General features: G+C 45.5%; 1 protein-coding gene across 2 annotated transcripts in view; it reads left to right on the forward strand.

Annotated features, from left to right (window-relative positions):
- Positions 1-12,851, forward strand: part of LOC147689414 (vomeronasal type-2 receptor 26-like) — a 340,528-nt gene that overhangs the window by 198,494 nt on the left and 129,183 nt on the right. Inside the window, exon 2 of one of the 2 annotated variants that reach the window (XM_086940094.1) lies at positions 6,716-6,943. In XM_086940094.1, coding sequence (XP_086796220.1) covers positions 6,716-6,943 — 228 coding nt within the window. Of the gene's footprint in view, positions 1-6,715; positions 6,950-12,851 lie in introns of those variants that run through there. The other variant, XM_086940093.1, reaches the window with a different exon arrangement.

The raw sequence follows: 12,851 nt of genomic DNA on the forward strand, positions 1-12,851 counted from the left end.
ATTCTGGCACGATGCTCCTGTCACAAAAATCAAACCTCAACAGGAAGCACTTATAGATATAAAGCAGGTGCCCGAGTTGAAGCTCAAATTCAGTAACGCATTCGTCAGCCCAAAAACAATCGTGATCTTTGTTGAGGCTGGGCAGGTGTGCTTTCTCCCCATATCTACAGTCGAAAAGTAGCTGTGATGCCTGATGGAGGCCTCTGCATCCTTCACTTTCAGGAGTGCAATCCACGTGCAGTTCCTGTGTCCAGGAGCTTCTTTCTCCTCATCTGCTGCTCTGATCGGTCTCTGACCGTTTATACACACAAGAAGCATGTGAACTCACATAGAAGCCCCACTCTTTGGCCCCGCCCACACACTAGTGGTGTGCACCGTTTTTCCGCCCTGACCCACTATGATGGACATCTCACTCATGAGACCCCTGCGCTGGGCAGGTGTGCTTTCTCCCCATATCTACAGTCAAAAAGTAGCTGTGATACCTGATGGAGACCTCTGCATCCTTCACTTTCACAATTACATCCCCGTGCAGTTCCTGTGTCCAGGAGCTTCTTTCTCCTCATCTGCTGCTCTGATCGGTCTCTGACCTTTTATACACACAAGAGGCATGTGAACTCGCATAGAAGCCCCGCTCTTTGTCCCTGCCCACACACTAGTGGTGTGCACCGTTTTCCCACCCTGACCCACTATGATGGGCAGCTTACTCAAGGGACCCCGGCGCCGGGCAGGTGTGCTTTCTCCCCGTATCTACCGTAGAAAAGTAGCTGTGATGCCTGATGGAGCCCTCTGCATCCTTCACGTTCACAAGTGCAATCCCCGTGCAGTTTCTGTGTCCAGGAGTTTCTTTCTCCTCATCTGCTGCTCTGATCGGTCTCTGACCTTTCATACACGCAAGAGGCATGTGAACTCGCATAGAAGTCCCGCTCTTTGACCCCGCCCACACACTAGTGGTGTGCACCGTTTCCTGGCCTGACCCACTATGATGGACAGCTCACTCCAGGGACCCCGGTGCTGGGCAAGTGTGCTTTCTTCCCATATCTACCGTCAAAAAGTAGCTGTGATGCCTGATGGAGGCCTCTGCATCCTTCACTTTCACAAGTGCAATCCCCGTGCAGTTCCTGTGTCCAGGAGCTTCTTTCTCCTCATCTGCTGCTCTGATCGGTCTCTGACCTTTTATACACACAAGAGGCATGTGAACTCGCATAGAAGCCTGCCCATTTGGCCCCGCCCACACACTAGCTGTGTGCACCGTCTTCCCACCATTTACCCACTATGATGGACAACTCACTCCAGGGACCCCTTCGGCGCGAAGGCATAGTAACACACACATGGTCACTGGAGACAACTCTTCTGGCACTTCTTGCAGCTGTAGTGTACGAAAAGCACTATACATTTACCCATTTACATTTATTCGTGCAAAACTGCAAATCTGCGAGTTCGCAAATTTTTTCGCGAACTCGCTGATTTTTTTGCAATTTCGCACAAATTTGCGGAACTCAAATCCGAAAAACTCGCCCATACTTACCTGAATATGGTGGCGGACTGGAACGCCAGACATTTCACGGATACCAGCGATTGGCAACAGGACTCAGTGATCTTTGAGCCCTGATGGGACTGTGGGGTCCCTGCTTCGTGGACCTGTTTACATCCAGACTGAATGCACAGATTCCTCAGTACGTATTTTGGAGCCTGGACCTGGGAGCTGCAGCAGTGGATGCTTTCCTGCAGGACTGGAGGAGGGGCAGGCTTACAGGTTACTACCTTTTTTCCTAATACCCAGAGTGGCGGCTCAAATCCTACGTCAGAAGGCATCTTTAATTCTGGTGGGACCAATTTGGAGATCTCAGGCATGGTTCCCCTGCCTTCTGGAACTCTCATGGATGGAACTGGTCAGACTTCCATCATTCCCTAAGATCCGGCAGGATCCCCAGGGCTGTCCTCATCCTATGGTACTGCAGGGCCAACTTCCGATTACGGTGTGGAAGATTTCAGGTGATGCTGGCAAGACGACAGGCTTTCGGATAACACTGAAATCTAATCCAACAGGCATGGGCCAGGTACAACCAAGCAATACAGATGGACTTGGGGATGATGGATTTATTAGTGTCTGGAGAGACACCTGGATCCCGTGGGGGTGCAAATTACAGATGTCCTAAATTGTTTCGCTAAACTGCCTGGTTCCAGTCTAGATTATGGCACGATCAATTTCTTCTGCTCGGCCATTTTCCACAGATATCGCAGCGTGAGGAGGAATCCCTTACACGGCTGTCCAATTTCATCAAATAAATATATTATCTACTTACTAGCCAAATTATTGAAACCAGATTATAACGGATGACTCTACCAGAGTTGGATGCTATTGTTATATCGCTCTGGGTCTGAAGTGCTAAATCATATTACAATCCATTGGAAGCTCATAAGTCCTCCTTTGTACCTGGCTGTACGCAGTGAAGGCTCTACAGCCTTAACAGCTACAGAAAAGAACTGTTTATCTTAACTCAGAGATATAAGAAATCGCCTCTGATCTATTGTGGCCTCTGTTTTCCTGATGAAGGCATGGTCCTGTGCCGAAACACACGTAGAATTCAACAAGTTGTGATCATTGTGTCACATTGTTCTTTGACGGTTATAAAAATCAGACATCAATTGTTATTATCCCTGTGAATAAGCTGTATTTTTTATTGTATGTTGTTGTATAATGTGTGAATGAGTATTTGTATGAGCTAGTATGAATAAGGTGATGTTTTATAATGAAATGAATTTGCTATACTCAATTAAACAATAATAAAAATATGTTATTTACTTCACAAAGATAAACAGTATTTCCTGGTTCTCTCTGGGTTCTCCATATATCTTGTTTTGTGGATTATTGTACATTAACTAATGCTGATATTATTGTTGCCGTAAGTCCTTTCCCTTTGACACCTGCCCATTAACTACACCCCGGTCGGGGATTACCCATGGTGTGCAAATTGCTGAAAGGTAACCCAATGTCTCCACCCCCAGAGCCTAGATACTCATGCTTGTTGGATGTGAACCAGGTGTTGCACCTTTTGACGGCCTTGCAAGATTACTAATATCTATTTCGGACAGAGATTTCCACAGAGCTGTCCAGTCTTCTCTGTCTTATCTCTTGCAAGAGACTATTTGAGGTCAGAGCCCTAGACATCACACCACGAGTTTTTGCCCCAGAGGGGGTGACATTCATCATCTTTAGGAGGACCAATACTAATACCAGGTGGGTAACGATCCTGCTTTTAAAGTGGGTCCTAAGCTTTGTGTAGTAAGGTTTATTAAGGCCTACAAGGAGACAACGGCGGAGGTTAGACCTCTTGGTGAGACGCAATTACTGATCGCTCTCAGGAATCCATTCAGGGCTGTCTCTTCTCCTTCCATTGCCAGGAAGGTACAATGGATGCAGCGGATTGGTCTTCAGAATCCACCTTCAAGAGGTTTCATTTCAAACCAATCCATGAGGCCGTTGTAAGTAAGCTTTAAACATGCATAATCCTCGTCTCAGGTCCTGGCACAGAATGAGAAATTTCCTAGCTATAGTCAGCCGTGGCCCATGCAGGTAAGAGTGGTGGGGAGGTGGGGCCAAGTAGGGGGGTTTTGACAGACAACAACAAGTGAAAGTTATTTTTTAATTTAATTTTTCCTCGTCGCCATCTTTCGAAATCCCCCCCACCCAGCCCCACCGGTCCAATACTTATCTGCAGGTCCATGGCTGACTATAGTTAAGGAAACTTTTAATTCTATTAAGGACACAGAGGTGAGGATTATCCCACCTGGTACATATTGAGGATATGCTGTCCACCCACTGGTCTGTATTACAGTAAGTATCTCTTTATTTCCTGGGTATTACTGATGGAACCCCACGTCTAGTAGTGAACAGGGAGTGTCAATCTGATGATGATGTTTTCTTGTTATGTTTTGTACTGGTTTCACTATGTTTCATATTATTTATGTGGTGTCCATGACAGGTATTGTTTGTTGTTGTCAAGCTTTGGAGTAAATGTTCAAATCTGCTTATCATGTGTAGATGGTATTCAAACATATATGAATAATGATCCTCTGAATGAATTAACTTAATGGGTTATTTTATTCGTAGGCTCTGATTCCCAAACGGAGTGATGCAGTGTGACTTAACTTCCTGCAGCAAGAAAGAGGAAGAAATACTGACCACGAGGATTTATATGTTGGGACAGATTGTACTGCTATTGGCTTGTGGTTGCCATGGACTCCTCCCAAGGACTCCTGGCAGTTGTAGTGTTGATAGTGTTTTTCATTTGTTTAACTTTAAATCTGCTGTTAATAAAAAGTGAAGAAAGTTATACATAATCCTCGCCTCAGCGTCTTTACTAGAATTAAATTATTCTACTATAGCTAGGAAATTTCTCATCTCTATCAGCAACTCCTGTCAGCTGATACCCAGTGTTCAACTTCAGCCTCCAAGAGTGTTTTAAAGAACAACTAGCGTATTAATTATGACAAAAGTGTAGCACATCTGAGGCATTTTGGGTGAATTAAACTAGCAAAACATAAAACATTTAATTTGGAAAGAAACAACATAGAAATGATGGTTTGTGCCATAAAAAGATCAATTAGAACACATTTTTTTCTTTATCTTTTTTTTTGTCCTCTTTTGCCACCAAACTCACTTCAGTTCGCACTCAAGTTGTCTATACCCACACTCAGCAAGCTGCGAGGTGTAGGCGCCTAGAAATGGAGACCCCACCTACTGGTACCAGAACTTGCCTGGGTGCTAATGAAGACCCAGATGAAATGACTCTTCTGCCAAGCTCCATGAGCTAGCTAGCCCTCATCGTAAAACTACCAGTAACAATCTGGGAGTATCCAGATTGGCCCGAAGAGTGTTAAGGGAGCATATTCCTAGGACTCAGAGAGAGAATAAAATAATAATTCAGTCAATCAACTCTGAGTCCCATCTGTGTTGCAGGAGGTTCCAACATGCTTTCTTCTTCTTTCTGCTTGATCTCGTAAGATCTAGCTTAGAGACTGCCATGGCTGAAGTCTGCCAGTCTAAAAAGGTGGGGGAAGAGGAATCTGTCCATCTTATACAAATTTGCCTCCTAGATAGGAGGATAGCATAAAAAAGCATCGATCTGGCAGGGCCCCTAACACTGTCTGCCAAGCCAAACATGATTGAGGGTAAGGTGATGTAGATAGAACATCCCAGGGTGTTTGCCAGGAATTTTCCGATACTGTCCCAGAATGAAGCAAGGGCAGGACACTCTTTGAACATGTGGATATCAGAAGCTGAAGCCAGCCCATATTTCTTGCAGCAGACAGGTGAGCCTTTAGAGATTTTTGAAAGTTTTTGTGGAGAAAAGTAAGCCCTGGGGATGGTAAACAGGTACTTCCTTTTTAGCCATGCTGGTTTTACTACCTCATATAAGATCTTACAGGAGTTCTGCCATAAGGAGTTCTGCGCTGGTAAGGAACCTCCCCACAGTTCCTCAGCAAGTTTGAATTCACCGTCCACCGCTTTAGATATGGCTTGGTACCAAAAGGAAACTTCCTTCCTCCCTGGGGGCTTAGTCAAAAGCTGAAGTTCCACAGACATAGACCCTTTGGGGAAGATTTACTAAGAAGTCATGTAATGCAATGTAATGCAGCAGGACAACTTGATGTGATGTGTTGCATGAGAAGGAGAGGGTCAACATTTGCCCTATCTACTAAGAGATGCTGCATTTCTGCTCACACCCTGTGCTGGCACCAACCCAGGCACCCTCTCACCAAGCTGCAAGGGGGTCTGTGTTAAGAGAAGGATTGTTTTTGTGCGAGAATGGACACTTTGCTGCACTAAAACAATCCTATGGCGTATTTTCCTCTTTATATGTGTGCCACAGTATGCAGAACAAGTTGAACGAGGAAATAACAATGAAAAATAAAGCTGTTTCTCCTCATTACGTCTCACTTGGAAAGGCGTGTCACTTTGACAAAATCCCGGGTTCACTATTTTTTATGAAATCTGTGTTTGCATCAGAATCCATGGGTGGAAGCTTGGGAACACCCATGCTCCAACACCCATGCTCCACCTTTGAAATATGTTCACAAAGCAGTGATTTGGGGTGCTGTGTGTTACTCTGGATTTACTAAGCCACGCAAAAACCATGCAAGGTGGCTTTGCGTGACTTAGTAAATCCCGTTCCGGGGCTTGTGTTGCCTTGCGCCACCTTGCATTACACAAGGGGAACGTAAACCCTATTTAAATCTGCCCTTTTGTAACCAAGTCCTGCCACACCGATCCTGGCTCTGTCCACTGAATGACTCCAGTTATTGCCATCCTGGCTTGACCACCTCCTGCGACACCTAGTACTTCAATCGCACCCGTCTACTGAGTTCCTGCACCCAACGCCCTTTCAACAGGCACAGTGTGGACTCTACCACTGAAGCCATCTTGTTATTTCTACAGCACATTCATTGCCTCTATCTAGCATTGCTGCAGTTCTTCACTGCTTGTTCTGTCTGCAGAACTACACCTGGACAGCTGCAGTTGTCATGAGCTGCATTGGGTTAGTTTCTTTATGACCTCTGACCCATCAAACGTTCATTATTCAAAACCTCTTCTGCAAAAATGTTATGTCTATAAGTAGTAGCTAAGTCATGCCCTACCCAATGCTATCGGTATTATTGTAGCTGATGGTTTTTTATTCACTCTGTCACTTTCAATTTCTCTGTCTTCTTCCAGTTACATCATTACATGCAGAATCTTCATTTTAAAGCTTCCTCTGGTGATGAAATCTACTTTGATGATGGAGGGGACCCTCCCACGCGCTTTGACATTTTCAGTTGGATTTTCTACAATCCCATTAATGCTACAAGGATCAATGTGGGAAGCTTCCAAATAAACCCTTCCGGGGAAGAACAGTTCGCCATTGATGACCGAGCCATTCACTGGCACCCCGACTTTAAACAGGTAATAGTGAGAATCGTATGGATGTGAAATGACAATCATGCTCAAATGGAAAAGTACCTGTTGCCTCATTGACAGTCTGTATCAGCGGGTGAACCACAATAATCGAAGGTCAGCTGCCCCACTAAACTCCAAGGGGCTTTTGTACTAGTTTTTGATGCAGGGCAACGCAGCAAGTCAGTTTGCGGCACTACTGTGCATCAAAAGAACAGGGCTGGAATGCGTCATATCTCTGAGATACAGCGCATTCCTGTGATTTCTCACTGCGCTGGTGCACAATGGTCGCCCATGGTGCAAGGGTGCCTGCATTGTACAAATTATTGATTTTGTGTAGAAAGGGACACCTTCCGGCACAAAAACAATCATTGGAGGCATTTTCCTCTTATGTGTGTTGAAGAATGTAGTAAACAAAGAAAGAGAAAAGAACTAGGAGAACTCAAGTTATTTCTCCTCGCGCATTCCCAGGATTATAAGTCCTTGTGAATCTGGGAAAGCGTCAAAATCCATGGGTGTAGAGTGGGAACACCCACCGCGTATCCCATGGAAGGGCCTCTTTAGTCCATGAAAGGCGCTGCTTTGCTTTACTCATATCTACAAGGACAGGAAAAACCATGTAAAGTGGCTTTGCGTGGCCTCGTAGATATGGGGCAGCACTCTGCGCTGCTGGTGCATCAAAAAAGTGTTCATGGCTCATTTAGAGGTGGAATAATGTGGGGTTTCCACCACAGAGCCTAAATTAGCTCAGATAACAGAAACCTTCACCCTAACAGCTTGTCTTCCACTTGACAGCCAGCTTACAGTAACAGATGCAAGTGATGTCCTGGGCAGAACGAAAGTCAACACATATCTCTGGGCTACAATGTCAGGCTTGGCGACCCATGGCAGGGAAAATGTTTAATGACGCCCACACTCAAGGACAATGTTGGAAGCTGTGTTTTCTGGTTGACTGAGACAAAGATCCAGCCAGACAGAATCCACCACCCCCTTAAAGGGCAGGTGATTACACTCACTGTATAACCTGTGCCTCACCCTTGGCACTGAGCAGTCATGGTTACCACAGAGGCAATGTGTAAAGCATTGGAACAGCACACATTAATAATAAATATCCCATGAGGTACAAAACAGATTTCAAACAAGATGTATGTAAACATCGTTTGTATTCAGCAAATGTATATAATCAATGCAAAATCAATGTCATGTACTTTTGAGCATAAATCACACTTAGAATTATTATGAGGAATCCTAGGACCACTTGTGTTGTTATAACATCAAGAATATGCAAACTGAGCACAATTCCTAATCTACCCCCCCACAGAGACCCCAGCTCCCTTAAGCAGCACAAAATGCTATACCCCTGAGACCCACACCACCAATCCTTATAATTGAATCCCACACAGTTATAGGAGGCACCCTAGGTCACAACGAAATCAGAAGCATGTATATTTAGAAGGAAATTAGACTACTTTTTAGCAGTACCTCGGACTGGGCCATGAAGGTACAACCAGTGCTCAATGTAAAGTGCTTTTGGTATGAAATTAATGCAGAAAACCACCCTGCCAGCCAATGGTGTGAAACACCTGCAGTACAAACACTGTAATTTCCACAGCCACTTAATCTGTACTACTAACGCGGTGCCACTCATACCAGCCAGTCTGTATGGAACATTCTTAAACTCATACACACTCAGTATCCTAATGCAGTGCACTGATACTCAGCAGGTCAACTGATAACACTCTGCAGACCCCGCAGCCCAAACCTCCCTCTATCCTATAGTTTGCACTGACTGTCCCAATACTCTTGATGGAAGATCCCCAGATCCCGCTTAGGAACAGGTGAAGAAAGTAACAAGTTTAATTAGGAATTATTTGCAAATAACAGGGGATTGGCCGCCACTGAGAAAGTCACCCATAGGTCTCAAAACAGAAAAGAGTCATGCAGTTTCTTGACCCGCTTCTGAACTGTCTCAGAAGCGTTGCTCAAGCCCAGTTAATCCGTCTTGCTACTACCTGGTGCCATGATGTCTTTGGGAGAGGCCAGGTGAGAAGAGGCCAGTTGGTCTGCTGAGATGAGGGTCAGGAAGGAATCAAAAAAGAATGGGGAATAACGCAGGGAGCCTCTCGGATGCAGAAGGCACCCCCTCAGGTACAAGTTGATCTGTGTCATACCCAGGCAGTTCGGGCACAAATTCTGGTGCACGTTGGTATGTGTCACACCAGACACTGCAGGTCAAAAACTCAAAGAGTTGCACTTGCTGTTCCTCAGTTGAAATGAGGCACACTGACCGGTTCACGTTGATATGGGTTGCACCTGGCCATTCTGGTCAAACAAAATGAAGTCTCGGAAATTTCGTACGTTCCTGGAAATGAGGCATAACGTCCAGTGCATATTGATTAGGGTTACACCAGACCAGTCTGGTCACACACAGAGGTGCAAGTTCAGCAGAGCAACACAAGGTAGAATGAGGCCAACTACGGGTACACCCCGACCTCCGAGGGTTGCACCTCTGAATCTAACACTGGGTGCAATGAGCATGCAGTTGCAGTGGTTCACGAGAGAGAAGCAGTCATACATAGGGTTCTGCAACCGGTGGATCCCCTCACCACCAAGACCCTTATGAATGTGATGGTCCCTGCAGTACAGGAACCACACACCTTAGATGCTGACAAGGTTTCTGTATGTATGTATGTATTGCGACTTATATAGCGCACGTATCACCCGAAGACATCAAGGTGCTTGCCTTGGGAACCCGTCCTGGCTTTTCCCTGTGAGATAACCCCTACTGGGCATCCCCAAGGCTCCGCAATCGGCAATTTGGTCCCCAAACAATAGTTCTTAGTACAGCGTCTGAGCATCGCAGATTGTTTCGATTCAGCAGACAAAGTGGCACTAGCGAGGGCAATGCTTTCCAGTTGTCACAGGTAAATGGTGAAGGCCCCTTGTAGGAGATCTTTTATCTGGTTGGACACTTACCCCCATATTCATCATTGTCCTCTTTTGCGAGTCCTTAATAGCGATTATTAAGGAATCGCTATTAAAGACTCGCAAAACGGGATGCATGTAGAAATCGCAATTAATTTTGCGATTTCTACTGCTTCCTTATTTGCGATTAGCTAATTGCTAATCGCAAATAAGGAATGGCTTCCCCATTCATTCCAATGGGCCTCTAGGCCCATAGGAATGAATGGGGAGTCATTCCTTATTTGCGATTAGCAATTAGCTAATCGCAAATATGGAAGCGATTTCAAGGGTGCCAAGGTGTCCAAAGGACTCCCTGTAGCACCCCTGAAATGCAAAAGTACACAGGTGTTGCGCAGACACATGTCCAAAGGACATGTGTGTGCGTAACATACAACTTTTTGCTATTTACCACGAAGTTACACTTCGCGGTAAATAGCGGCCCTATATTGCGAATTCGCAATTTTTCAAAGGTTCATGAATAGCATTTAAGGAATCTCTAATTGAGATTCCTTAAATGCGATTCTTCGCAATTTAGCGAGTTCTGTAATTGTGATTTTTGCATTTGGGATGATGAATCCCAAATGCAAAAATAGCGCTCGCAAAGGGCCGGATTCTCAGAATCTGGCCCTTTGTGAGCCGATTTTACTTTGATGAATCTGGCCGATAGACCCTGGTACCATCAGTGCCAGTGTGCTCACAGAAGAAAGTAGTGGCAGACTGGATATGGGTTTAGCCATTTTGGGTGCAAGTGCTCACCCACAGGCCTGCAATGGTAGACTGGACATGTAGTCAAGGGCACCATGGGTGCAAGTGTGCATGCAGACAAAGTGGCACTAGCGAGGGCAATACTTTCCAGTTGTCACAGGTAAATGGTGAAGGCCCCTTGTAGGAGATCTTTGATCTGGTTGGAAACTTACCCCCATATTCATCATTGTCCTCTTTTGCGAGTCCTTAATAGCGATTATTAAGGAATCGCTATTAAAGAGTCGCAAAACGGGATGCATGTAGAAATCGTAATTAATTTTGTGATTTCTACTGCTTCCTTGTTTGCGATTAGCTAATTGCTAATCGCAAATAAGGAATGGCTTCCCCATTCATTCCTATGGGCCTCAAGGCCCATAGGAATGATTGGGGAGTCATTCCTTATTTGCGATTACCAATTAGCTAATCGCAAATAAGGAAGCGATTTCAAGGGTGCCAGGGTGTCCAAAGGAAACCCTTTTGCACCCCTGAAATGCAAAAGTACACAGGTGTTGCGCAAAGGACATGTGTGTGTGTAACATACAACTTTTCGCTATTTACCACGAAGTTACACTTCGCGGTAAATAGCGGCCCCATATTGCGAATTCGCAATTTTAGACTGGTTAGACAATGGTAGACTGGACATGTAGTCAAGGGCACCATGGGTGCAAGTGCGCATGCACAAGCCTGCTAAAACAGTCTGGACACATAGTCATGAGCAACATAGGTGCAAGCGCGCACACATAAGGCTGCACAACTGACGGGATCTGTAGTCCGTAGCACCATCAGTGCAAGCGCGCACACACAGGCCTGCCAGGCAGGCGGGACATGTAGTTACCAGTGCCATTGGTGTCCCAAAACCCAAAAGTGCATTCGGGACACATAGCTCCGAGCACCATAGGTGCCAGTTCGCATGCACAAGTTTGCAATGGCATGCCAGACATCGGTTTACCCACAAGGGGGCAAGTGTGCTTACACAGGCCAGTGATGGCAGGCTGGGTACATAGTCACTAACACTATGGGTGCAAGTGCCCACACTCGGGTTGGCAACTGCAGGCCTGACCCGGGTCTTGGAACATCGTTGTCATATGTATGCACACATTGGCCTGCTATGGTAGGCTAGATACCTATGTAAGTGTGCAGCCTTAAACCTGCAGTGGCTGGCTGGACACATATTCAAACCAGCCCATTGTCCCGTGCACATGCCCAGGCCCGCAATGACAAGCATATACACACGGTCTTTTACGGCAGACCGGCCCAAGTCTCGAACATCGTGCTGGTGCCTCTTCCTTACACGTGTAGGAAGGTGCTCGCACTTTCACATTGTCTGTAGGAGGGTCAGAATGTGCAAGACAGGGGAAAACCTGCATGGCTGCTCCTGTTGGACCTAGGGTATCCTAGACTACATATGGTAGCCTGGCACAGTAGTGGTTACAGCTAAACTCAAGGCGTTGGTTAAGTGCTTACAAAACCCACTCACAGTAACTCAGTGATTAACCACTAAAACAAAAGACACAACACCGATTTTTGGAAAAATACCATTACCTTTTATAAAAATAATATGACTCTTCTTTTTATGCAAAAAGGGTTTACAATTAGTTTAGCAATAATGCACCTGTGTGTTACACCAACCTCAGTATATTTCCCACTCTAGGAATGCTAATTCATAGATACATTTCCCTTGTAAGAAACTGTTATCAATCCCACAAAATTACTTTATCAATCAGTCATCACAGTCAGAAATATTCACTATACAGGTTACACATTTACATTACAGACCTGGCATGTACATTTCATTACCCTTCTTGTTCTCAGCGCTCTTGTTCAAGCACGACAATCTCCTACCCCCAGCAGCGCTGTTCACAGAGCTCACAGCCAACTAAAAGCTAAATAGGAGACAAGAGGAGTTAATAAGGCTTCCCCCCTTTGTTTACTGAATGGCTAAACCTCTCTGTTAAGGGTTCCAACTCCAGGGGTGTAACGATTGAGAACCTGACAGAAAGTTCTAACTTCAATGTATTTATCTGGCCCAGTCCCTTGACCACTGGCACAAGTACTCGAACCTGACAGTTCGTGTCTGGAGTTAATAAGCAGAAGTCAAGTTCCCCCAAGGTCTACTGGGAAGGCCTCAACACTTCATTGCCGTGTTTACTGTTCAGTCACAGGGGTTAAACAATGCCGGCACAGCCGCCTCCCACTCCCTCACTCCCCG

This window comes from Lissotriton vulgaris, chromosome 10 (genome assembly GCF_964263255.1).
Source record: "Lissotriton vulgaris chromosome 10, aLisVul1.2, whole genome shotgun sequence".
In the NCBI taxonomy this organism is placed as follows: domain Eukaryota; kingdom Metazoa; phylum Chordata; class Amphibia; order Caudata; family Salamandridae; genus Lissotriton; species Lissotriton vulgaris.